At 42.0% G+C, this 27,556-nt stretch overlaps 1 protein-coding gene across 7 annotated transcripts; it reads right to left on the reverse strand.

Moving 5' to 3' along the window:
• Positions 1-385: 385 nt before the first annotated feature.
• Positions 386-27,533, reverse strand: AZIN1 (antizyme inhibitor 1). Of its 7 annotated transcripts, none has more exons than XM_075085558.1 (13): positions 27,218-27,533; positions 21,312-21,449; positions 13,283-13,480; positions 12,195-12,365; positions 11,040-11,213; positions 10,587-10,759; positions 7,064-7,198; positions 5,171-5,252; positions 4,024-4,098; positions 2,743-2,908; positions 2,065-2,183; positions 1,678-1,892; positions 386-1,058 (listed from the first exon to the last, which is right to left on the reverse strand). In XM_075085558.1, the coding sequence occupies exons 5-13, from the start codon at positions 11,139-11,141 to the stop codon at positions 947-949; spliced, it is 1,179 nt and encodes a 392-aa protein (XP_074941659.1). In that variant the 5' UTR covers positions 11,142-11,213; positions 12,195-12,365; positions 13,283-13,480; positions 21,312-21,449; positions 27,218-27,533; the 3' UTR covers positions 386-946. The 7 variants fall into 7 exon arrangements, with proteins under 7 accessions (XP_074941659.1, XP_074941663.1, XP_074941656.1 ...); XM_075085562.1 differs by having other exon boundaries at positions 7,064-7,343; XM_075085555.1 differs by lacking the exon at positions 12,195-12,365.
• Between the last annotated feature and the right edge of the window lie 23 nt (positions 27,534-27,556).

A 27,556-nucleotide genomic window follows, 5' to 3' on the forward strand; every position in this document is an offset into this window, starting at 1 on the left:
CAACTCGCAGAGCTGGACCGACCCCTGCTGCCCCAGGGGCACTGCACGCACACCAGCTAAAAGACCAGCCGTCTGTGTACATCTGCACCTACTGCAGGTTTGCTGGTTGGTGTCAAGAACTGAACCTAAGGTCCTACTTTAAACAAAACCAAGCAAACAAACAAAAAAAGAACCACCAAAAAAACCCCACCACAAATTGCCTTTTGGCCTTCCAGGAACTCACAACTTTCCCTTCATACAGGTTTATCAAGCTTAAGTTATTTAGGATTCAACACAAAGCTGAAATAATGGGCTAAAGAAGGCTTCTCAAAACAATCCTGTATACCTCTATTTTATAGCTACCTCTTCTGCCTAGCCCCTCCCAAAGTTAGCCTGAAAAAAACAGTAAAATCTACACAAAGTTTTATTGCAATCATACAAGGGATACATCAAGGGTCAAATACAACCAATAATATGATGCAATTTTACATTTATTAAACTACAGTTCAAAGCACAAATTTACACATTCTAGATACACTAAACAACTAATGAAGTCACACTGGTCTCCCACTGACATTTGATATATCTGGGCGAAAGACAATAACTTTACAAGACTGTTCTAACAGGAATCCTTAGTATAAAAACTGTGTACTTGTATGTAAACTGTTGAAGAACCCAAGTGATGGGTTTCCATCTCCACTAAGTCATCCATTTTGTTGCATATTTAAACGCTCAGGGGTTGAATGAACTCGGTTTTAAATTTGGACGCCATTATCTAACCCTCCCACCCCCCAGTGAATTGTAGCTGTAGCTTGTTTTGCCTGGTCCCCATTAGCTATTACTATTTTTTCAAGTTTTGAAGAGAATGAATTGAATTCAAGATTGTTCCATTTCTTCCACACTGGAATGTTGACCAGACAAACTACAGACTTGCAACTGCAGGTCTAAATGAAGCGTTAATGCCTGTTTAAGCTGCAGTGGAAAAGCGGTCTTCTGGGCTCAGCTGAATGCAAGAAGGCACAAAGAAGAAGTTCTTCATCAATGTGTCTGAAGCAATTCCAGCATCTTGCATCTCATCCCTGCAGCAGAAAAGGACGAGAGTTGTAATAAAGTGATTTCATGTACTATTTCACACCAGAAGCCAGCCTTGAACACAGCGTTTGAGGCCCACTGCCCCTGGATAGGCAGGTCCCCGCCTCAGCAGGGGGAAGGAATGGGCGATGCAAGTGCTCAGCAGGCACAGAAAGGCCGCAGCTCTCAGGCCCTGCCACCTCCATACTGTAACAGGTTGCCCAACTCTCACCATCACCGCAGCAGCATTACTGCCCTTCCTGCCCGCAGCGATGGTGCTAACATTGTACTGGAGTTGCGATTACTGTATTAGGAAACCTCGACAGCTGATGTCAAGCAGTAAGAGGCTATTACTCAGCAGCAACTACCACTAAACTCAGTCCACACTGGGTGTTTTGCTTTCCTTTGTCAACCCTAAAGCAAAGCAGGCATTTTATCATGGCTCTCAGTTTAGTTTTATAGCAAAGTCAGAGAGAATAATACATAAATAACCCAACTAGAAAGGCACGCTCTTGTGCTCAGTTCCATCTTCCTGTATTTACCATCAAATTATCATGTATATTTGGTTGCAAGTGTACACTCTTGAAAGTAACAACAATCTTGCCACCATCAAGAGAATTTTCTTACCAGTCACTGAAAGACATCATGTAGTAAATCAGTGGCCTCTGATAGTCGTTAAAGGTAGACCGTTCACCCAAGGTACCAGAACCCATATTGTCAAAAATCAGCCAATCTCCAACGCTCAACTCCGGAAGAAGACAGTTTTCCACAATTTGATCAAGCTCATCACAGGATGGACCCCAAAGGCTGCTTGCGAACAGAGGCTCATCTTCCTTGTATTTCTATAGAGAAACAATCCAGGTAATTCATGATTTAGTTTATTAGGTAAGAACATTTTAAAATCTACGTAAGGATAATTTTACAAATATATAACTACATACACATGAGGTGTTAAATTTATATATAAACGTAAGGATAATATGGACTATCTCTGAAGAATATAGAAGGACTCACCTTGTGAACCTCTGGGATAGTATTCAGTTTTTCAGACAATTTACTTGCAAAAGAACCATAAACACCATCATTTATGTAATACGTAAATACTGGTTCATCATCATTCCTGGTTTGCTCCACTGGAAGTAAAAAAGAAGTTGTCTTGCATGTGTTTGTCATAAGTAGTCCTTTTGCAATCTAACTTAAGTCAACTGCTTTCTCCTGACTTATACAGTGGGTTCCATATATACTGGAATGGGAGAATTATGAGCAGAGTAATCTGTATGAGACCAGATCATAAATTCAGTTGTAACCTTAAGTGCGAATCTTAATGAAATTAAATACTTTCAGTAGTAATCACTGTTAAGAATATAAATCCAGTTTCTGCTTTAGCAGAGCAGCAGCTAGCTCTAGGATAGGTTTTTCTATGTTCTTCTAATACACCTTCTGTAAAGCACACAATGCAGGTTTAACCGTGGAGAAGGCAAACCCAGTAAGGAAACAAGTGCCACATAAATGAAACTAAAAAAGTGAGATACACAGATAACACACGGTCAGAACCCAAAAGGTGGATTACAGTGAAAACATAAGGGAACATTTTAAAAATATGCCAAGACAAACTAGTCCATCCTGACTAAAGTTAAGTGGGCAGTTATCTGTGCTGATTCATAACATGTGAAAGATAAACATGACGCTTACCTCCAGAAGGAAGAAGTTTATCATACTCAACAGTCTTCTTTGCAATGATGTTAACTGCTAGTGTAAATGCTGATGAAACGTAGTAAAATCCGGGCTCTGCAATCACACTGACACCAGATTCCTTAGGAAAGTAGACATCCAGCAATGGCCTGATGACATGATTAACCTAGGAAATTGAAGTCAGAGGTAAGACCAATTGAAACTCAGCTTATGTATGTATCAGATACCCACACACACACACTTTCAGTCAGCAACAGTTCTAGTAAGCACACCTCTACTTTCTGACAAGCGCCTTTACCAGAGGTCCAAAATTTACAGAAGTGTTTAAGAGAACAGGTTCTCCTGCTAAACACTGAGGATTGAGTACCATGATTCTGAGCACTCCACGGTCCCTCCTCCCAGCCAAAGTTCAAGTTGTGGTACACTCAAGACCACACCAGTAATTTCAAAGTTTGTCCAGTACAACAGATGATGAAAAATTGTGTATGAATCCAGAAGAGCAAGGAAAGGGCCCCTTTGTGATCAGTTCTCTATACTGTTGTATTGGAAACAGAATGAATTATTTAATACCGATGCTCAAATTTTAAGCCAGGTATTTGAAGATAAACAAGTATTTTGGACAAGTAACAGAACAGTTAGAACTAAGAAAGAAGGGCCCTGATTGTTGTTAGTAGCCTTTCATTGAATCACTTTCATTATCCTACATTTGAGGAGTTTGTCTAAGACAACATAACAGTGTAAACAAGTTATTCTGGTTTATGTGCTACTGCACGCTAAAGATCATATTTGGGCCAAATTGGTGTTAGGAGTTTTATTCAAGGCTAGCCAGAGCAAAGATAAAAAGCAAGACCTTTAGTCTTCAGTTCTAATGCAAAGTACCAGAAACTTTCATCCAGTAGCAATATGGTTTATGATCCACAACATGCTAAGCAATGGCCCAAACCATGCAATAGAGGAACCAGCTGGACAACAGTCAGCTGCCAAAAAAATCCAGTTACTACTGCTAAGGTGGCTTAGAATAATGATTTAATCGGTGACATGCTTAAGTCAGCATTCAACCAAACGAACAGGACTAAACCAAAATAATCACCACCTCCAAGGACCGATTACACTCTGTTCTTTGATAAAGAATATAAACCAAATTATTCAGATCTTATGAATGACAGTCTAACATGGAATTTAGAGTGGGTTTCAGCTATCAATGTTAGCTGCAGTTTGAAGGTTAGACATTTCAGCTTCCTAAATCAAAATTAGAATTTCAACTTCCATTACATTGCATACCTCTTCCAGCTGAAGTTCTGAACCTGTGAAGCCCCCACCAATATCCAACATGTTCATCTTGAAGCCAAATTCTTCCTAAAATGCATAGACAGAATGTAAGTACACACACAACTCAAAAGTATTTCTTGTTGCTCCTTACTGTAGTTGACTTCTATGTACTTATACTTTTGAAGACAAAGTGTATCTAGTGAGGGAGTCATGGCATAGTAAAAATTAATATAGCCCCATTAAACCCAGCAGTAATAGCATTGGGAAGTCAACAGAGGCTGGTTACACAGTTCTCAGGTGGATGTCCCACAGCAACATCAACTCCCATCTTGTGGCTTTTGTTATAGCCAGACAAGATTCGCTGAACAGGGTGGTGCATTCTGACAAAAAGAAAGTTTTAGGAATTTACTAGTATGTATAATGTGAGTCTTTTGGATAGTGCTTATGTGACAAGACTGCTACAACAGATTTGCACAAAGATCAGTGAGAATTTCTGTTGCCCTCCATGTGTCACCAGTCACGGCTAATGCACTAACTGCAGTAATAAGAGTAAAAAGATTTGCAGTTGCCTCTCATTTATAGGAAGGCAGACGTTCAGAGAAGGGATTTTTTAATTTCGCAATATGAGAAATACACTCAGAACATGTAAGACTCACATGAGTCATCTGAAGCATCCAATAAATCCATTCTTCACCCAGATTTGGATATCCCCCCAATACAACAGCTTTGTTTCTTGTGATTCTTAGTTATTCATCTCAAAACTCACATGCACCAAGTTACTGGTTAGATCACAATAAATGCCAGCACACAAAATGCTTAATGTTTTAATGTAACTTAAAAATGTCAACTTTGTATTTGCAGGACTCAGGCTTGAATTTCAAAAGCCTTTACCAAAAGCAGAAAACTAACTTTTCATTTGAAAATAGCCTACAAGGCTACTGCCTGTCAGTGGGACAGTATTCATTAACCTTTGTCCACAATTAGGATTATGAAGTTTGCTTTACCTCTACCACGTCTCACAATGGAGTATTTAGTTGCTTGCTAAAAATTCCATTTCCTATATTTATATTTTGAAAATAACGTAGCTGACTTGTTCATATGATTAGAATAGAACGGATCCTGTACTGTAGCAGTTGTATGTGTGTACAGATCTACTTACAGCCATGTCAAACACACAACGAGCATCAGATATAGCATTAATGTACGTTTGCAGTTCCTTGCAAGAGCCTGAAACATGGAATCTGAAAGAAATAAACACACAGTTAATACACCGAACTGTGCAGCTTTCAGACTAAGCAAACTGTTTCACCATCTAAAGCAGCAATAGAAGTAATTCATTCCCAAGTGGCTCAAGACAAGCTTGCATGATAATATAGTAACTATGCCAAGAACAAGCTCAGATGGCTGCCTTCTATTCCACTGAATTTGTACTTGAGGTCTGCTTTGCTTTTAAGGCAAAGTGTGTCCTACAATATTCTCATCTTTAATAACAGATTTACTGACCCTTTCAGCCTTCACTACTGAAGTGGTTAAAATTTTTTCTTCATTGGGTGCCAGTGCTAACACAGCACCTGTGTAACAGCCTGCCCTCTCTTGTCCAACTTCGTGCTGCCTTGCCTGTGCACCCTTTCCCCTGGGCCATCCAGTTTTCTTCCCAAAGCTAGGACTGTAGTGTGCACACTCTGATCTCTCCAGTAACTGGGAGGGGGTGAGGAGAGGTATCTCACTGCCACCCCGTTCTGAAGCCTCTTCACCCAAGGCCAGGTCCTAGTTTCACAGCAAGGCTGAACAGGCTGGTGAGCAGGTCGTCTGAAGCAGAGAAATACCGATACCTCCCACAAGCTGCCGAATCCCCTCTGGTTCCTTGTCCAAAAGGTTTAAGTACTGCCATAATACTGGTAGGAACTGAGGCTCTAAAACACATGCCAACATTGCCATGGGCTTCTGAAAGACTACTGTGGTGCGCTGGTTCCAGTCAGACCACACACCCATCTGAAGCCACGACACACTCTACTCCAAGTCTACCACCTTTAAGGAATGCCATTTTGAGGCAAAGGTCACTTTTTAAACTTACTTGCATGAATCAACATGTGGATTTTTTTTCTTTTAATAAAGAAAATGCACAGAAGCCATGTGATTTTTGTTAAAGTTAGGTTAGACATTAAATAAAGAGGTACATTTTCTCTGTAGTACCTAATTTTTAAATAGATTTGTCATCTGTAATGATTATAGTGAATTATGCTTTAATTTAACATCAATTTCAAACAGATTTACATCAAAACAACTGTGGTTTAAATCCTCAAAATCTGGCTTCCATTTAGAATGTTTTACTGTCTGATGACCCACCCTCTTTTACTTGTTTGGGTTGCTTTCTTGAAACATTCATGAGCATGTGATACATTAGTAGCTGAAGGTAGACAGAACAGACTTGCACATGCATTTTCCTCCATAGAATAAAATCTTTGTCAAACTTCAAATGAAAATGCCACAGATGATTTGGAAGCTCTCAGAACACTAGGATTCATTCCTGCCATCTGCAAGTCAAAAAACTAATCTAAATATTGTATCTTGATATGATGAAAGAGTAACATAGGATCTAACTCTTAGAGAATCCAACCCCACATTCACCTCGTTCGAAGTCTGTCCAAGCTATCCCATGCTACACTAGCACCTTATTGCTGGAAAAATATGAATCCAGTTCCCAGGGAAGTTCAAGAGCACAGCTAGAAAACAGGAAAGGCTTCTAAACTTTGCTTTTACACTGACAGAAGAATTTCTGATACAGTCAAAGCAATTTGAAATAGAGTAACAGTTACTTTGTTTCACACATTTTTTTGTTTGAGTATTAGCGCTTTGCTTGCAAGCAAAAACTCATGATCCAAAAGTTGGGGTTTCTTTTTTGGTTTTGTGGGGTGGGTTTTTTTGGATTTGTCTTTTTTAAAAAACACACAAATGTAAAATAGTGCCAAAAGGGAGGAAAAAATTCTTGTCTTCTACATCTTGAATACATCATGCAAATGTCTGCTCAGAGAGAGACCAGTAAGTTACTCACTTGACACCAACTATTTGGGCTCCCAACTCCTTAGCACATTCCATGAGGTGCCTACAGTTCTTCAGGGTGGTGCCAAACTTCATATTCATCTCCTCATCAGCAGTATTATCTTCTGTGGCAATGTGCAGTAAGAGCCTAAGAGAAGGGGAAGATGATTGGGGCAGTTGGTTTACATCATCAGCACATGTGAAGCCTGAAGACTGTCAGAAGTGTGTTGATTATGTTGTCAGTACTCCAGCTCCATCGATGGATGAGTCAAGTGAACCTAATAAAAACAATCCTGTACAGAGAAAAAACTAGCAATTAGGGGCTAAAACATGGAGCCAACAAGGACAAGGGATTTCGAAATGCAGCAACTAAGACTTTTGTAGCAGCACGAGTCTGTTGAGTGCTGTAATAAAAGAGAATGTTACCTTCTAATAAAGTATACTTCCTCACAAAATCATTAAGTCCATAATATGCTTTTCCCATCTCTGGCCTCCTTTCTAGCCAAGAGGAGAGCGTGGCGATTCCCCTTCAGTCACATATCAGATTGTGTTAAACTCAGCATCTGGAGAAGACCAGGCTGACCCATAGAAAGCATACCCTGGCCACATCCCCGGGCACACAGACTGGGGATGGGGTGGGGGTGTCAGTCCATTCCCTGCCCCTTCTCCCAGGGCACCTGTGGAGCAGGTCGGGAGGGAGTACCATCTTACAGCCTTAAGCAGTGAGACAGCCTCCTCCCTCTGGTCAAAGCCTCCTTCTGGATAGGTTTTGCAAACTGCAGTGCCAGTGTTGACAGTTTTCTACTTTAAAGTAACACTTGAGTGGCAAAAGCATGTTTGCATCAAAACCTCTAGAGGTAGATCCCCAAAACGCACAAAATCAAACTGCTGCCCACTAAGAAAGCCACTGGCTTCCTCCTCCTCCCCCCCCCCCCCCCAATAAAGACCAATTAATAAGCCATGTGGTAAACCCAACAGAAGTTGTATCACGACATTACATGCAGACTGCACAGAGGACATTACAGCTAAGCAAGGTAGAAAGCATATAAAAGTGGCAGAAGCCCTGTGCCCAAGGTGAAATAGTTCTTTTCAAGACACACAACAAGCAAAACTTAGCCTAGCCACCACAGAATACACGCTGGCCTAACAGCTACCTTGACTTCTAAAAGCGCTTTCCAAGTATCTCATTATAGGATTTTTGCTCTTTACAAAATGTCTCTTAAGCACAAGTTCTCACACAGCTTGCCCAGAAACCCTTGTTAATTTTAATTTAGACCACTTCATCTTAAGAAATTGACTAGCATTTCCCGCTTCTCTGCTAGCAGAGACAATCCTGTTCAAGAAATCTGTAGTCAATATTTTGTAAAGCATTTGGAAAAAGTGCTAGACAGAAGAAGTGTCAAAAGTTATCCTCTTTAAAAGAAAAAAATTCAAATCCATTATACTGTGGTTTGAAAGCTTACATTAGGATCAGACATAGCAATTCCTTAAAGACATCCAATGTTCATGTTACTGATGAATTGTTATGGCAGCAGTATAAGTGAGTGAGGGCATTTTTCTAGTGCAAACCACTGAAGTATAATTCTGATTTCTAGCAGTTTAGTAGGATTCTTCATGGGTTTCAGCCAGTTACAGCAGGGCTGGAGGATGATGTGTATGTTTGGCATTTGGGTTTTTTGTTTGTTTTTAAGGAAGCATTAATACTTATAACAACCATGCCTCTACTGGAGCTCTTAGAGGACACCAGCGAACTTAGTGGTTAAACCGTGCCTGGAAAAATCCAAAGGTATAAAGAAATTAAAGACTAAGCACTCCTTTGTCATTTCTCCTCTTTTAAGAGAGAAAAATTTGCAATTGTTCAAGTTCCTAAGACTTCCAAAGACAGAAACATCCATTGTATAAAGATACCCACCTATTATTGAGTTTAGTGCAGAAAGTTACAAGAATTCTCAGAAAATGAGAAGGATTTCTAAGCAGGATTTCCTCAACCAAAGTGTAATTAGCTTCATCTACCAGGAGACAACCTAGCTATAACAACCACACATAAAAGCAAAAAATGTCTACCCAGTAGGAGAGCTGGAGATCAGGTTTCTAGACAATTTAGATGGCCAACTGCAGTTCTTTTGTAGAAATTGAGTTTCTCGTCCTTGGTAAGCAGGTACGTTTTCAAATGTTAGACTATGGGATCCTTGAAAAGAAGTAAAGAGTTTATATTGGTTGTTTCTAGCTCATGAAACTCCTTCTTTCCGTCTCCCTGCTTTACCATTTCTCTGGCTCAAGAAGAATCTGCATCTCAACTTCTCTTGCTGCGGACGTTATGACAGACAACATCTTCTAAAAGAGGCTGTTAAACTCAAGGAAATAAATCAATGTAAAAACTAACACCACACTAAAACCACCAGTAGTAAGTGGTAAAACACTAGTGACGTAAGAGACAGCTTTAGCATTGCTAAGACTTTCAAATGCATGGAGTACGTCAAGGCTGAGATTTCATATACAGTGTTATTTATCATAGAGAACATTCTCTACACAGGAAGTACTCTCCAGTATGCAAAGCACTGACAGGCTTCCATGAGGATGACGTGTAATCACTAGCAACAGCAAAACTCTTGAGGCAGCCTTAAAAAAAAAATAACCAGATGGGATGAGAAGTCTCCAGATACTGCACTCAATCTTCCCAATTCTACAGCCATGGCCACAGTTTTGGGAGAAGACATGACACTTCAAGGACTGTCTAGAACCAAGGGCTTTGTAAAGGATGTCAGGAATTTAGTTTCTTAGTGCACTGATGACATTCGTGGGAACCTGCACCTCGTTAATCACTGGAAAGCACTAACATTCACTTAGGCTCTGACTCCAAATTTCTTGAAGGCATGGCCCACAGCCAAAGCATTCCTATGTGAGGGATGTGACGCTTAGTGACATGAGCGCCTATCAGTCCAAAAGAGACCGTGATGCACTGGCAGCAATAAAATTCTCATATTTAACAACTAGAACTTTGATCACTTCTCTACAGAAAGCATCTGGGCCAATACTGAAATGACTAAAACCAGAACTGGACTCAGATTTCTCACTCGTTTAATAGCAGGGAAATACCTGTAGGCATACTTAGTAGTCCTGCGAAGCATGCCCAAACCCTGGATGGGACCCAAGGCACATGCTCATTTATTTGCTGATAGTCTCAGCCCTGACTTCAGCTGAAGCCATTAATAATCCAAACAGAATACTCTGAAAGAAACACTGAAGCCACGGAGCAGGAGGAAGATGTACTTGCAGATGACAAGGTGACAGACTTCTGAAGTTTAAATCACTAAAACCTTTACATGAAGATTGTCCCACAAAATGAAAATGCAAGATCTCCCCAAACGAGGGTCTTACTATCATATTAGGAAACTGACCCAGTAGGGAAGAAGTTGCAAAAAAGCTACCTTGTATTAAAGAAGCCATGTGTCTTGCTTGCAACTCAAACCACCCAGAACACAGGCAAAATTAAACATCCACCACGTAAAAAGCAAAACCAGAATTTTGACACTTACTTAGCATTTGGATGGTTACGAGCAATTTTCTTCAGCTCAATATCATTGTCACAAGTCATGATGTTTATCCCAGCTTTTGCCGCATACTTTATCTGAGAAGCTTGCTTGCAAGGATTCGTATATATAATGTTTTCAGGAGAAATGCCCAGATCTTGTACCAATGCCATTTCAGACTGAAAAACAGGAGCACACCAGAGTTTGACACAGTCCAGTGCACTATCTTTACTCAATTTTTATTAGATGTCCTCTAGTACTAGACTAAATAGTCAAATACACTAAACAGAAAACTATCCATTGCTGCTAGGGTGGAAGTATAGATTTGCAACAGCCTGTTACACAGGAGTTCACAACTTATATTATACATAACCATGGCACTTAATACCAAAAAGTTGAATTTAAAACAGCAAACAGAAGAAAACAAGGCACACAGATACAGAGAAAACAAAAACTTACTTTACTGGAACACGCAAATCCAACGCCAAGAGTTCCCAAAATTTCAAGTACACCTGGAGTAGAATTGCATCTTACAGGATAAAATGGTTTTATTGGTGCCATCACATTATGCCATTGTATATTCTTCTTTACAAGCTTTCCAAGATCACCAACATAAAATGCTCTTTTTCCAGTCTAAAAAAAGGAAAAATAGGAAAATAAAATATCTGAAATTGTGGGTTTGCCATCAAAACAAATAACCCATGAAACAAAATCTTAAAGAACTATGTACATTCTCTTTTCATCCTATTAACTTTTAGGTTTGACCTTGAACAATCCTCTTGTCTCCACTTTCACCTAGCAATCTGAATTAGTTTTAAAAAAGGGAATACCTACCACTTAGAGATATCATGAATGCTATTTAGACAATATTCTGAGACTCCTGAACAAGAGATGCGACTTAAATGCCAAATGCTGATTTTATCTAAAAATACAGAATATGTTACAAATCTCTTCCAACTTTGTATTTTCAGAAGACTGCAACTTTTTGGAGGAATAAAATCCACTGGGACGAAAGCTTCCACAGTCTCAATATAATTCATAGCTTATTATACAAGAATATAATCTAATGTACTACCATTATTTTAACATCTAGCTAAGAGCTCATTTTACTGAAAATTTGTCTGGTAGTATTTTAATTCAGGAAGTCAAGTTTGAGACTGTTCGCCACACCTTGTGAAGCAAAAAGTTCAAACAGAATTGTAAGAACTAAACTCAGTGTGTGTTAGGGTTGAGAGTCAAGTAAGTACATAATCTTCAAGAAAATGCACAGGCACTTTCCTGGAAAGCGTTAACAGTCCCCCTTGTGCATCTGTTACCATAGTCTCTCGACATCAATTCATGATATGGATGTGGTGGATCGAAATCCAAACAGATTATTCTATGTTTGTTCATAATGTGCACTCAGTAAAATTCCTGTAAATGAATAAGCCACTATATATCAATTAAAGACCATCACAAAATATGATAGATCTGAATTAAGACTGTACATTAAATGTTAATTCTAGCACTTGACTTTCGCAGATATGAAACTATGTTGTGGCTTATTGTATACAATGTCTTTATTTCTGTTTAAAAAACACAAATAGAAATTCCATCGGGTGGAAGCATACTGACCCCCTGTACGGGTCACCAGCAGGAATGGGATCTGGAGCTTTAGATCCATGGCACAGGCCTCTACCCCTTGAGCTAAAGGAGTAAATGAAAGCAGCAGGAGGCAGCTATCCTCTGTGAGCCAGCCAGTGGTTGGAGACATGACATGTTGCCAGTAGTTTACCTATTTATTTGCTAGACAGAAAAAGAATATTAGGAATCAGGATTTGGGAATCCTATGCCTGAATTCAGAAGGCCATGGGATTTATCTATTTGCTGTACTATGGTTGAACACTTGCATTTGAACATTAGTTCTGCTAAACCAAGGGAAAGTGGGAAAGTGAGCAACTCCTAGGTATGGCATATTAAGGATACAGTATTTGCTTAATGAAACTTCTTTTTTTTAAGCTTTCTTTCTTTTTACAGTATTGTCTATAAAACAAAGGCTACAACATTTTCCTGCCTCGTGAGTACGGAGTGAAGGCTTATTCTATAAAACTTATTATATACACACAGAATTATTTAAGTTTCTTTCTAGTAGATTGCTAATTAATAGCTTTTAGACCAGTTTATTTTCTTGAAAGAAAAAAGGTAGCACCTCACAATATGCTCGTACCCATGCTTCCAATGGACAGAAGGGTAACAGGAAGATGTATAACCATACAGCCGTGATCGATCACAGAAATTTTGAACACAGCTTTGAACTGGCTCAGAATACATATTTGCCTAAACTGCCATATTTTCAGGGAAAGTGCAAAAAACCCATTTCTAACTCAACAATATTCACTTGCCCAATTTCAGGTTCCTGGTCTAAACCCCACTGATAATCTCTTCAAACAAGGAGATGAGAACCTGTATTTAATTACATCAGTAAGAATATTTTCCTGCTAGCCACACTCAGGGAAGCAACAATTGTTGCCCAAATTTCCCCAGCAGAATTCAGCCTGAGGCAAACAAACAGCCAAACAGTAGAATTAGAAGAGGAAATTACTCCATAAGGTTTTAGCTGACCATTCCTCTGTTGCTGTCAGCTCATCAGTGCTAAACGCCTTGACCTAGTTTGAAGACTTAGAGAACTAAACCAGAAGATATGGAAAACTTGTAAAACTTACATGAGTATGTTCATAAATACAGTTGTCAATAACATCTGCAAGAGTTGCTCCTTCATCCAACAGGCCAATGGAGTAATTTGCATCCTCAAGAAATCCTTTCATCTCAGCCGTATTCCACAAAGCCGACAGTCATAAACCAAGAAACACAAGGGATGGGCTTCCAAGCCTTATATCTGGGTCCTTAAATTATGCAACAAACTGTACAAACAAAACATAAATCAATAGGAAAAGAGACACAAAGCATACTATGCCACTATTTAAAGCTAGAAAGAGCTTTCTACATCTGATGTACTACAAACAGTAACACACACACTTTCTACAGAAATCGAATTGTTTTTTTACTCTGTCCACCCTCCATTTGCCAGGGATAAGGATAGTGCAATTCTACTGAAATCAAGAATAAAACAATAAAACAGAAGCTGTGTCCTTGAAGTCTGATATTAGCTTAAAGAGTAAGAAACCACTGATGCAAGGCTGGTCTTGAGAAGCATCCCAGACTGTATGCACACTGATCTGTGTTGAGCTTATCCACACTATGAAAATACTGCAAGTGCAGCATATACCTGTACAAACACCTCAGCTCAGCCATTCTTAAGTATAGCATCTTAAGTGACATTAGTATTCAAGTATGCAACTGGAAGGCTGTCTGTAATACATTTCTGATTTTGTTGAAGAAAATTCACAGTTTATTGTTTAAACATTAGCACCGATACTGTTAGATTCACATATTTGTGTTCACATTCTGGTTTTTGTTCAGATGCTAATTTATAACCATTGCCTTCACACACTGTATTTACTAGACGTTTATTTTGTTATTCCATTCATAAGATTACCTACAACACTTAGAAGTCTTCACTTCAGTAGAGGTTAACAGAAGGAAGCTACTAGCTAGAAGTAGTTTTAAAAATGACAATCACAGTAAGTGGAACTGGTATTAAAAGAGAGTAACAGTTACAGCCTAGCTTGATTTGCATCTTGTTCATCCTCAAACCTTCACTGCAAATTACATGTTTATAAGCAGTGTTTTCCGAAGGACAACCTGAATCAACAAGACCCTAAGACAGAAAACATTGTTAAATATACACAGTCTTAGAATATGGATTAACTAGTCAGTCTCAAGTAAAAATCAGTAGACAGCAGAAAACTACTAACAGCTCACAGACCTTCATCGGCCACTTGATGAATATAACAATTTGCAGTTTACATTGCATTAGAGTTGCAGGTCTTTTTTAAAAGCAGTATGAGTTTATAGCAACTAACTGACCAGACTTTTGTCATCTTCATGACTAACACGAGACTGATCAAAACCAGCCAGCTAACTAGATTCCTTCTTTACATGAACACCCAAGACAATCTCTCACCAGAAGTTGCATAGGAGTTATTAAAAAATACTTGTTTTCTAAAGCCACCTATACTTGGCTTTAAAATAACAAAATTATTTTTCTAATTAAAAGCGTTGACAGAAACCAGAAACATTACAGCCAAAGGTAAAAAAATGCTTCACTAAGACTAAAAGCAGAGATGATGGTTTTGGCTTCAAATGATAACAATGCCATGGTATTAGCTCTGTCTCATGTTTCTTCCACCACCTCCCTACAGTAAAAAAAATTCCACTATTTGCAACATGAGTTTCCTTAACATTGTTAATATGAGCAAAGTTACTTTTGCTAATACTAAGGCAAGTAAGCAGCAGCTGCTCCTGCTTGTCATTACACCCAGTAATGGGGAAAAGAGCCAGCAGAGTTTTGCATGCTTTCTGCATAACTCAAGTATGCCACCTATGTTTAAGAGAATTATTTACTGCCAGGTGAATTTAACTCAGTGGCAGTGAGAATTTTCAGCTACACTCAGAAGCTGAATGACAAAGACAAGTATGCTGGGTAAGAACATACTTGTCTCACACATACAGTGAGTCATCTGCTTACTTAAAGGAATCCTGAAGATCCCAAACAATCACAAAAGAGCAAGATAATTATCACATTGATGTAAGGATTTAAGTAAATTAAAATTATAAAAACAATGACTGGGTGGTAGACACTACAATAAGCAGGAAAAACGTTGTCAGTCACACCTCAGTTTAAGTTTGTGAGTAACAGCTAAAACTCCTTAAAAAAACAACAAAAAAGAGACAGGCAGGCTTGTGAACTAAGTTTGACTTAGAATCAGTGAAACAAACATGAACACCACAGTCAGGTTTACATAGCTACTGTCACCCTCTGAATAGGCACTTCATCAGTATCCTTGATTTGCTAGCTGATTAGCACAAAGTCCTCAACACGTTCACCTCCATAAAATCTCCATGATTCCCAGGAGCAGAGTACCAAAAAGGGTTTGGTTGGGCTTTTTTTTCCCTGGAAAGAAAAGCTGGCATCAGCACTTTACTGAAAATTTGATATAGTTCTGGTGTATTCAAAACATGAAGATCAGAAGAAAAAAGCTAACAGCAGAGTTTAATTCTTTTAGCATAATGTCTTTATACTATGACTTAAAACAACCTAATGTTTAACTAAGTTTTGAAGTACTTCATACATCACCAGGAACTTGATGGTTGTGTAATAAATACATTATACTTTTCTTCTACAATAGCTCTTTGTCGTCTTGCAAGAAAAATAGTATCTGAAGAGGAATAAGTAAACCAACCGTGGAGAGCACACGAGAGAGCAAAGCAATTTCCATTTTCAGACTACTCAAATGTAGCAGGCCTGTTAACCATTCAAAAAGCACACAAGTTTTTTTAATCCTTTTGTGACACAGAGGGGTGGAAAAGGAGAATTTTCAGATTTCAAATATGTTTCATGCTGCATCTAAATCTATAACATCTTTTAGGACACATCTGATCTATTCTGTGACTTCAGAAGTAGTTCAAAACTCAGTGGCAACATTTTGACACAGTTAACTATACAGGATGAGCTCCCATGACCCCAGTTCCTCTTTCTCCTTCCCCACTCACATCTGACCAGTAAATACTGCAAGTACCTGCAAGTAAGAAGTGACTGGGCTGGCAGAAGCTCATATCTGAGCTTCCTTTTATTGTTTTTTTCAAGTTGGACAAATTCTGTTTCTGATCATAAGCTCACAACGCCCTCACATATTGTACAAATCTGTTTAAAAGCCCACAGGGAAAACTAAAGCATTTTAAGAATTTATTGTATATACAAGGTACTACTAAGCTAGATTTTAAAGTTTTGGTGGCGTTTGGGTTTTTTGATTGACAGTGGTTTTTGTTTTGGTTTTTTGTACTACAAGCTGCTTCCTACACTGAAGCATGCAGAGCCCCTTCCACTGAATGAATGCACACCCCCATCTGCCCTGCTGGGGGGTCTTGGTACACCCAGTGGAACCAGTCACAGCACTGAATAGGTTTTTGGACTCAGACATACACACACCCTGTAGGCTAATTGTTTGTGCCTCGTTGCAAACGAAGCTTGATCTAACCAACCGCTAGCTTTTTTCCTTTGAGTCTGTGTTCAGAGTTACACTGGAATAGATTGAAGCTAATCTGGCAGTACTCTTAAAAGAAAGGTTTTTTTCATAGTCACTGTGGTGTCTGTAGCTTTCAGACAGCTGTAGAACACTTTCCTCCAAAAGCTGCCTTTTTACTTTTGGGGACATCCTGTGGTGAGGAGAGGGAGAACTGGTTTAAAGCATGGAGTGGGAAAAGGCCTCTTTACTACTAACTCCCCCAAAACAACAAGAAAAAGAACACTTATCTGGTAAATTAGCTTTGATTAAGGCAATTTCCTAAAACAGACATTGTCTCTTGTAGTTCATTCATCCAAAAGGATCTTATGGTCAAGAAGCAGGCAGGAAAAGGAATCCATGCTAGTACAGACTTAATAAAATAGCTTGCAAAAACCGATAAACAACCTAATATAACCTCTCCTGGGCTGCTGAACAGTGACTGCTTTTTCTAAGCATGTCCATGACAGCTAACCTTTTTCATTTAGTAAAACTCATCCAGTAAAAAAAGCTAACATTACCCTACCAACTTCTGCCCTCAGAGTCACAGCCCTTTCTTCTCTCCAATTTCTCCTGCTCTAAAGAAATTACATCTTTTCAGTCTTGTTTAGAACAAGATAGGAAGAATATTCTACAAAGAAAACTGAAATTCCTACCAGGACTGCTACAGCACCACCACAGAATAGTGCATGCTTGAGAAATATTTCTTTACAGGGTTAACACCTGCAGTAGGATTTGGGACTGTACTATAACCTTGCTCTGTTCTGACTAGCCTCCCTCCTGGAGGTGGAGGAGAATCAATCATAAAAATTCATGAAAGATCCAATGAATACACATATAAGGAAATAAACGGAATGGTTTAAGACTACCTCTGCGTCTGTAAGACAAGTCAGATATCATTACAGTACAGAGTTCAGTCCTTGCTGGAAGTGCTGACTTGCTGCAAGTCATGATTTGACAGACTTCGCGTGGTAACACCACCCATTTTACCACCTGAAATGTTAGTCTGCACAATGCTCCAGGACATATATTTTAGGGCAAACAAAAGCTGTCAAGTGGTGTGAGACTTCTACATAGGCACGCAATTGCTTTCTTTGAAGTAAGCATTACATCCTCAGGCTCTTTAGGGTTTAACACAATGGCTTCCCAGATGAAGAACTTCAAGATAAAAGTTTACGTGTTTAAACACTGCAATTAATGCAGACATCTGGAACAGAAGAAAATTAAAATGCTCTGAAAAGTGAATAACTAAACACATGCTTGTCATATGCAAGCATCCGTAACAAACACATCATTTAAGTTTTTTCTTTACATTGTCAGAACTACATATTGTTGGCCTGAAAAAACCCCAAGCACCTTGAGGTGTCGTTCTGTCATTAAAAACTTCCTCTGCAAACAACAAAGTCTCTGCAAACCAAACGGGCTCCCAAAAATGCCTTTCAATACATGTCTTATTAGCAAAATAAATATTAACAATTATGCTGATGCAAAAATCATAAAGAGGTAAAATACATTCATCTGACATTCCTTACAATATCGGTTCTTCAGGGGTAACAAAAAGTAGAAACATTTTGCCACTAACATTGGCAATTAAGTACAGAACAGGTACACTAGAAGAACAGAAACACAAGTCCTCTGTTCTCAGTGCAGAAAATGCCTATTTGTAATGGAACTATCTTTTAAAAAATATTCCAAGATGCCATTTCACCAACTTACAGCCTTTTCATTCAGTTAGCTGAATGCAGCCACTGACCAACTGATGGAAATGCTGAGGCAAGCGTCTTTATTTACAGTGGCCGTGGGCTTTGTGCATTACCCAAGTTGCCTCTCGGTACAAACCCACCGAGGGTCACAGCAGAGTACCTGTGCAGCTTAGGCGAGTTGCATCCTACCATTCTCTCAGGAGTATTCCACCCAGTTAAATAAGCAATGTAACAAGAGCATCTCTGCTGAAGTAAGCAAGCAAAGGGGTAACACACTAAAAAATAATGCCCCATATGACATCTCCTACAGGCACCATGCTTTCAAGAACCTCCTTCTGTTTTCTTGAAGTTTGAATACATTATTCAAAGCCAATAAGCTATCAAAGTTTACAAAGATAAGTCTCTTGTAAGTGCACATATACTTCTGTAGTACTATACCAGCATATATCTCTTTCATGACAGTGCAAGCAGTTACTTCCCCATCCCCTTACTTGCATAGTCAGTATTAGTATTTGGCCTTCCCATTGCCCCTCAGCCCTCCTGTTCCCCGATTGCCACCCAGTCCCATTTAGACAAAGTCAAGAGAGCTTTAAAGGCTAGCCAGTCCAGATAACTACTGCTTCCACTTGGCAGAGACAGGGCTTGTTAATAGATCACATTTCCATTGCTAATTCCCTCCATTTCCAACCAACCAGATGTGGCAATAAATAAAACAGATTGTCAAAGGAGCAAGGCTTCAGACCACAGGTGCCAGACTGCTTGGGAAGTCAGAGCTTGAAGAGCAAGACAGAACTAAATCCCAAGTTTTTCCTTGGCCAATGTAATACAAGGACAAAAGTGGGAAGGGGAGAATTATAAAAAGGAAGCAAGTTCAATGGTAATGTAAGTACACCTTCAGAAATAAGATTTTTATTTGAGTTCCATTGGAACATAGTATTAAAAATTATATTTAAAAGCTCAATTGACCTTTTTTTCCTCATTAAATCACTTTGCAACTTGCACAGGACTCAAACTACCAATTAGCTGGCTAACTTACATCTTGGCTGTGGTTGAGGCAATTCCCTGTGCTGTTCAGTACACCAGAACAGGTACAAGTTTACTGGCAAACACTTGCCAACTACTGCTACTTACATCACCACTACATTCATACTGAACTACTTATATTTGTGTACATTATTGAAGACATAATAGATCCAAGCTCAAAATAAACACACAGATCATCTGAACATTGAGCTACAAATAGAGCAAATCCAGTGGCACTTCCATTCTAGGACAAACTATACCTTGTGCAATTTGCCACAGCACATCAGTCTACCAGTTAGAGAAAAAAATACTCTCAATGAAGGTACCAGAACAGCCTTCTCAAAGAGAAAAGCTTCAGCCAATGCCAAAATTCCTTCAGAACAATTTTAGAAACTAAAATGCATTAATACTACCTTAAAATTTTACACTTTATTCACTCTCTCCTCCTAAGGATTCTTCTGCCTTCCCTACCTTTTTACTACTTCACTATTCCTGTTGAAGTGCAAAATGTTTAAGTGCAAAATTTCATGCAATAGTTCTACCCACATACAAGAGTGAGCCGAAACTCAGAAACTGAACAAGAGAAGCAATTTTCTCCGATCTTTCACTTATGAAAAAAATCACGTGATACCTATAAGTGATACTCAGAATTTTCAGTGTTAACTGTATTCACTTGAACAGAGCAGTCATCTACAGAGAACCAGATGCACAGTTAACTCAGTAAGTTTCAAACAAAACAAAACAAACATAACCTCTGGAGATAAAGCCAGAAATCATAAAAATCATAATAAACCAATCACCCTGTGCCTCCCTTACTGCATTATTTTCAGAGAACGGAGTCACCTACATTAAGTATCTTGTTAGGCGACATACTAACACAACTGGCATTTGGACTCTGTGGTCTTTAAAAAGTACCTGGCTCAGGCACACTTAACCATTCTCAATCTCAAGTTTTACATTAGTACCTATAAATTATATAATGCTTTCTAAGCCAAATGAAAATGCCTTCAGCTAGACAGGAAAAAAGTAACAACATATAAAATCAGTTTAACTCAGATATTACAAATGCATTTAAGGCTATTGTTAAAACCACATAAAGCTATTGTTTTATGTTAACAGAACAGGATAGCCACACTCCTTCCAGAGTTTTCTGTGCTCCTTAAGATCAGCTACGTGCATTCATTTGTTTTCAGTTACCATGGGTTTTGTTTTTCTTTAATGACTATTTGCCTCTTTAAAAATGTAAAGGCATTTATAATCGGTACACGATTTCCATCCAACACAGAGTTCCACATTCTACTGTAGAGCTCAATGACAACTTGTGGAAGCAGATAGTAACTAACAAATAATGGAGACAGGCATTTGGGAAGGCACACCCTTCATGATCAGCATTAGTTACCATTTACAATAGCAAACTTTAACTATTTCAGTATAAAATGCTGTAAGAAATCACAGTACTCAGCAGATCATGATTTGATATTAACAGTCAGGCAGTGCCAATTCATTACTTCGGAATTATCACTGAGAGACTGAAGTTACAGCATTTTATTTCAGGATTTCTGCAGCCAATAGCCCTAATTCAGAAAAGTAACTTTATTTACTCACACATCTTTTAAGTCTCTCAGAAATTCATCACATAACACTGTTGATAAAAGTATTAGTTGGGTAAAAATCATAGTCCACTCCTGAATGAAAGCCCCTTATAATATGCACACCGTTTTCAAATTTTGGTAATCTACATCAAGACAGTTATCTTGCTTATCAAAAAGCCAATACATGTTATTTGTCATTTTGGAAGTACTTATTCTCCTGCATACAGATGAAGAGAGAAGGAAGAGACTTACATGGACAAGTTAGGAGATGGAACCCTACTATCATCAGCTAGGTTCCCAAGGTGGCTCAGCGTTGAAGTCGAACTGTTCTCTATAAAGCACTTCTCCTAAGCCCTCTGGATAGTTGTAAACTTGATCAGAGATTTTGCCCTGTGGGAGAAAATGCATACAAAAATAAATTTCATAGCCAGAACAAAATAAAAGCTTTATCTTAAAACATTTAACAAATGCCTCTTCAGTAGTGCTTTTAAGGAGGCTTGCAATACCCCACCTTGAAAATTTTAATTACATAAAATGCCCAGTTTTCAAGAGCGAATGTAAACTCTGAGCCAGATCAAGTCAGATGTATGAAGGACTGCTAACACATGAATTAGGCACATGGAACTGCCTGTTTGTACTTATCTTTCATAGTCTGAACTGGAAGATTTTCAAAACTAAAGGATAGGAGCTCTACATGTTCCTGCTTTGGGGTAGTACAACTTAATACCAGACTACCCTTGCAGAAGTGTTTTAACCCTGTAACCACTGTGATTCTTCCCCTCCCTGCTTCCTTTCTATTTTAGAATTCTCTTGCCATGTTCCTTCTTCCTCTGCTGTGAATGAACATGGCATGTGGGTGAAAAGAGCTATGTGGGTGAAAAATAGCGCTTTATATAGTGAAACTGAACACCATACAGACAAATCCAGAGATGAGCAAGGCAGTAAAAAGAAACTTACTTATGCTTGCCTTCAGGAATGAGGAAAGGTTTTGGCTGGCCCTTAAAGGCTATTACACACAACACCAAAGCAGCATTTTAAAGTACAAGGCTAGCTTACTCAAATTAAGGCAAAACAATCACACAAAACAGTACCATGAACATAAAAAGCAGTCAAGGAAACATTAACCAGCCCTGCTGAGATGTTATTGCTTCTAAAAGAAACTGACTTTTTCATGGAATTAAATACAGTGCAGAACTGGTCATGTGTGAACCCAACATAGAACAAAGTTCTACAAATTCGCTGTGGTCTGTGGCATGAAACATGGAATGTACCAACCTATTGTACAACTAAATCTTTGCTGCTCATTATTTAAATGAGACTACATGCGCTGACTACAAAAACCTGGCTTTTGGGAATCACCTCACCCAAATGATCACTTTTTCAACCACACTACAGTTAAGCCAACTGTTGAAGAGTATTTTTCAACTTATTTTTGCTATTAGAAAACCAAACTAGTAAAGTTCTGAATTATAAACTGAGTGAGTGCAACTTGAGGGTAACTCTTCGCAACTCCACTCCACAGAGCAATCTCTTCAGCTTTACCATATAAATTAGCATTCAGTAGCATATAATAGTAAAAATAAACCTCAGTGCTTCAAAAATAATGGAGATAAAGGAATTTTGCTAGCCAGAATTCACGTATATGCAGTGTATTTAATCTTATCCCTTTCTTCCCCTAAAGCAAGAAGTCAGTACCACTTAGTTCTCTGAGTATGCACACAACAGTTCTAAAAGCTGGCAACACTCTGTAAAATTAACTAGTAGATCCACTACTCAAGAACTCATACACATTTTCCAGTGATTATGAATTAAGTTCACCTTCCCAGCAAAAGAAGCCATTAAAACAGGTGCTTCTAGGGAGAGCTCATGACCTTTAGTGCAAAACTTAAAAAGCCATGCTTCAGACAAATATCACCTGCAGTACTATTCCAATAAATATTCTCATGTGACCCAAGAAGGAAGTGTGCAGTGAAAGTTCCTGTGGAGCTGGAATGAAAACCAATTATTTTCTGTAGCAATAGTCAACTCTGAGCCACGCTGAGTTCTAATTGCCCTTTGGAATTTCTTTGAAATTGGAATTATTTATCTCAAGGATCTATACAAACATATAGAAAATCGTCTGACTGGCCTCTTCTGTGCAGGTTTGCTGATATTAAATATCCAGAGAGGAAAATGCTACAATTTAAGCCTTTCAAATCACAGTGATTTTCCTTTGCTTTAATGAGCACAAAGAGTTAGTTTGCTGTACTGTGGCAGAGCAGGACTACCATTTTAAGCAGCAGAAGTGTGTTAGACATCTATAACCCATATGACCAAACCCAGTTTTAGAAAAATTGCACGTGACCAGCCACAGTGAAGCACTCATTGTTTAAAGGTCTTAAAGCAGGTACAAAAGCATTCTTTGCTAGACAGAGAGCTTTGAGTTAGGGAATAACAGACAAGGTAGCTTTGCCTATTAATACTCGATGACACCTATATGCATGTATTATATATAATCTGTTAGTACACTCTACTAGCAGGTGCCTCAAGTTTGACTGCAGCTTGACCAGCAATGCTGTACTTTGTACTTGAACAGTAACACTCACCTAAGGAACTAAATCAACCCTCAGTCATCCACAGAGCATAGTTTTGCCAGAACAACTGCATCCCCACAGCAAGCCCTATGAGTGCCAGGCCCCTTCCAGCTCACCGGCCCCCTCAGCTCCCCACATCTGATACAAACAGGCCTACAAAACCAGGCACTGATCCATTTTCTTTGGAAAAAAAAAAATCCACTGTGTCTCTCCATTTCTGAAAAGAGACCCTTTAGTGACCTGAGCTAAAATATCTGTGAACCAAACCCTAAAAATCCAGTAATTTGATGACCTTGCATATTTACACCAACTGACAGAATTGGAGGCACAGAAGTTACTGTGGTCCACAAAAAAAACTCCAGCTATTCTTCTGTTACAATGGGCTTTTTCCAGATCAGGGCCAAAGCAGTGTGGTGAGGCAGTCCCCAGGGGAGAACCAGTCCTGAAGGGAGCTCAGGTCCCTGAGGACTTCTTCTGTCAATGGCACTCTCGCTCCTGCACTACATCAACAGCATTTTGAACTGAAATTTGTCATTATACCCCAAATAGTTCCTTACACAATTAAGCCTTCCTTTCAGGAAGGGACGGTCTTAATTGCCTTCCAGAGCACTCTGTCCCTCCTTTAATTGGAGAGATGGAATAATTTCTAGACCATATAGCCCAGCATTGCTGCTAAAACACACCTGCACAAGCCTTCCAGCACGGAGAGCAGCAAGAGGCACGAGCTGCCTGCCTTGGGGCAGGCTGCAGCCCTGAAAGGAGGTAAGCCTGCCTCTTCCCTCCAGTAAAACTCTCCCAACAGGAGAAACATTCCCACTGCTGTTTACCACCGAACACCACCCTCCCCCTTCCAAAGTCTTGTAAAAGCAATCCTCTTTTTCTGGGGTTTAACAGCCTTCCCCAAGAGCTCAAGGCCTGGTGGGAGGGATGGAGGGGGGGGGGCAGCAGGCTGGCTGGCTGCAGGAGTCTCAGCAGGGAAGGGAGCTCACCACAGCCTGAAACACGCGGGGAGGGGGCTGCCGTGTCGCAAGCATCAGCCACGGCAGCAGCAGCATTGTTCACACGGTGACAGGAAGGAAAGAACTAGACTGGACCAGTCCAGACTGGAACAAACCCCTCCTACCATCACCATTATTCACAACACCCACCTCCCCCCCAGCACCGCTGCCTCCCACATTTATCCAGGGAAGAATAGTGGGCGAGAGCAGAATCCTCAGAGCCAAAAATCCAGCAACCTGGGGTGGAAGCAGAAGTGGGGCAGCAGCCCCCACCCCCACCCCCCCCAGTCCCCACAACCCATCATCACACAGGAGACCCAGCCCCACGTTTGGCTGAGAGGGTAGGCAGGTCTAACCAGCTTCATTGGACACCACACAGTGTTTTCGTTCAACGACTGGGACTACACAATCAAATCCTGCTCAGTCACTGGAGACTGCTGCAGAGGTCTGAAACGCAGCATTTCTCCTGCCTACTGGCACATGTTGGCTGTGCAGGATTTTGCACTGCAGGAGATGCACTTCAGAAAGGCTCAACAGAAGATTTAAGCTCACTCACTTTGCTCTTCACCACAACTGGGGTCCCCCCAGTGCAGACTCACATCTTCTTGGGCTCTGAACAAGCTCAGACTGCCGATTGGAAAAGTCCTGCAGTGCTGCCTAATAATAAGCCATAACAGCATCCTCCTCAGCAACGCCAGCTGCCCCACGTTCCTGCGTTTGCACCAGCCCCCTTACACATGCATGAACCCCCAGCTCCCACAGCGTATTTCCAGCTCGCCTACAACCAGTAACAGGCACCTCTGCTGACCGCTCACCAAACAGGGAGCAGCATCACAGCGAGCAGGCACACACTCAGGACACCCTGACATCCAGGTGCACACACTTTACACACACAGCCAGCAGCTGAGCAGTGACTGGACCATCTCCTCTGTACTTTCCAAAAGCCACCAGTACAGCAGTGGCCAACTGGACCACAAGTACCAGCAGAGGCAGCCAAGCCAGGGGTGCTGAGGCTCAACCAGGAGACTTCCAGAAGGACTGGTGGCACCAAACCTGCTACTGCTATACTAACAGACTGACAAAGGGGAGGGAGAAAAACGCGTGTCCTTGAAACGACCAGCAAACACCCCTGGCAAAGGAAGAGGACTACTGATAAGAGGGAAAGGCTCCACTTTCCATATCCTGAAGGAGCCCCCGACCCATCTGCGCAAAGGCAATTTGCTCCATCATCCCAGCGCTTGCCCCGGAAAGTGTCACTTGTGCAATGCCCTTACAGCTTGTGCAGTGCCCCGACATCCTGCGCTGCCGCCCTGCTCCTCGGCATGCCCCGCCGTCCACCACGCTGAGGGGGACAGGGTGAGGCCTCGTGCAGGTGCCCACAGGCGCAGCTCAGGTGAGGGTGAAGCGAGGAGCGTGACAGCGGGAGCCCGGATGGATAGCCACAGTTACAGGCACACAACATGGCCTCTGAGAAGCAGGCGAGCAGAGACGCCGCGGCCTCTCTGTCCCACTCCCGCCAGGCTGGCCTCGAAGCCTGTCACACAGCTGCTCCCCCCGGGCCCGAGGGGGCCTCCTGCGAGCAGGGGCACCCGAGGGGAAGGGATCCGCCGAGACCTGCTCGGGAGTCAGTGCTCCCGAGCCCGAGCAGCTGCCACAAGGCGAGGGGACGGCACGTCGTGGTCCGGGAAGCCCCCCTCCCCAAGGGGTACAGGCGAGGACGCCCCTCGCCCCCTCCCCGGGAAGAGGGGCACTGCCACGGGTAGCAGCGCCCGACGGGAATGGGTCTCCTGCCGCGGGGCACTGCCCCGGCTGCTGAGGGGAAAAACACCACACAGCCCCCCTCCGCAGGAATCCGCCATGTTAGGGCGGCCGCCGAGCCCCTGCTCCCGCTCCCCGCGGCGCCCGCGGCCACGCCGCCCTCCCGCACCCTGCGGGTTTGGGGCAGAAGGGAGAACGGCGGCCCCGGCGCAGCCCTCGCCCCGGTGCCCGGCCTCCCCCTCCCGCCTCGCCGCCTCTCACACGCAGGGCTGTCCGCCATGTTAGCGCGGCGGCCGCTGACCCCCTCCGCCCGCCGCCGCCGCTCTCCGGGGCGCGGGGGGTCCCGGCTCCAGCCTGCCCGCCCCCCAGGCGGCGGCCCCCCGCATCGCCCGGCGCCTCGCTGCGCGCCGGGGAGAGGGGCAGCCCCGACTCTGACTCATCCCGCCGCTCTCCATCTGCCGCTGCCGGCGGTGGCAGCCGGTCTCGCCCCACGCCGCCGGACGAACGGCGAAAAGGACAGCGGGAGGAACCTGCCCCATCCCCCTCCCCGACCGGCACCGCCACGGCGCTGCCCGCCGGGCGCCCCTCCGCCCTTCCCGGTGCCGCGGCCACCGCGTCCCCTTCCCCTCGTGGGAAACGAGGGCCTCCCTCTCCCCAGGCCCCGGGGAAGGGAAAGCTCCTTCCACTCCCTCCCGCCGCCGGCATCAAGGGATGCCCCGGCCCGCTCCGGGGCTCAGGGTGGGCGTCGCCGCCTCCCTCCCGCCCGCCCTCCGCCTCCCCCGCGGCGGGTGCCCCGGCCCGGCGGGGGAGCCGGGGAACCGGTACTCACGTGAGATAACGGCCCGAAAGATTTGGTAAATCGTCTTCTCTTTTTAGGCGGAATTTTTAAAGAGGGATGTGGGAACCTACAGCAGAAATACAGGCGGCGGCAGCGGCGCCTTCCAGGGCCATAGGCTGCGGGGGCGGCCGGCGGGGGAAGCGCAGCGCGGCGCTGGGACGAGAGGACACAGGCAGAGAGAGACAGAACCGGAGCAGGCCGGGGGCGCGGGGCTGCGGCAGCTGGGAGCGAAGGTGGGAGCACAGCCACGGGGCGGCGAGGAGAGCGGCGAGAACAGGAGAAGGGGCTGCTGCCGGTAGCGCTCTTATAGGGAGGGGCGGGACCGGGCGC

The sequence above is a fragment of the Phalacrocorax aristotelis genome, chromosome 2 (assembly GCF_949628215.1).
Source record: "Phalacrocorax aristotelis chromosome 2, bGulAri2.1, whole genome shotgun sequence".
NCBI lineage: Eukaryota > Metazoa > Chordata > Aves > Suliformes > Phalacrocoracidae > Phalacrocorax > Phalacrocorax aristotelis.

Excerpts from the sequence above, each read along its gene's own strand:
- AZIN1 (XM_075085555.1), bottom strand. The coding sequence starts at position 13,384 with ATGAAAGGATTTCTTGAGGATGCAAATTACTCCATTGGCCTGTTGGAT. Across the intron at positions 4,099-5,170 it reads GTTGTGTGTTTGACATGGCT|GAAGAATTTGGCTTCAAGAT; the intron begins GTAAGTAGATCT and ends TATGCATTTTAG. Across the intron at positions 1,893-2,064 it reads CTATCCCAGAGGTTCACAAG|AAATACAAGGAAGATGAGCC; the intron begins GTGAGTCCTTCT and ends GTTTCTCTATAG.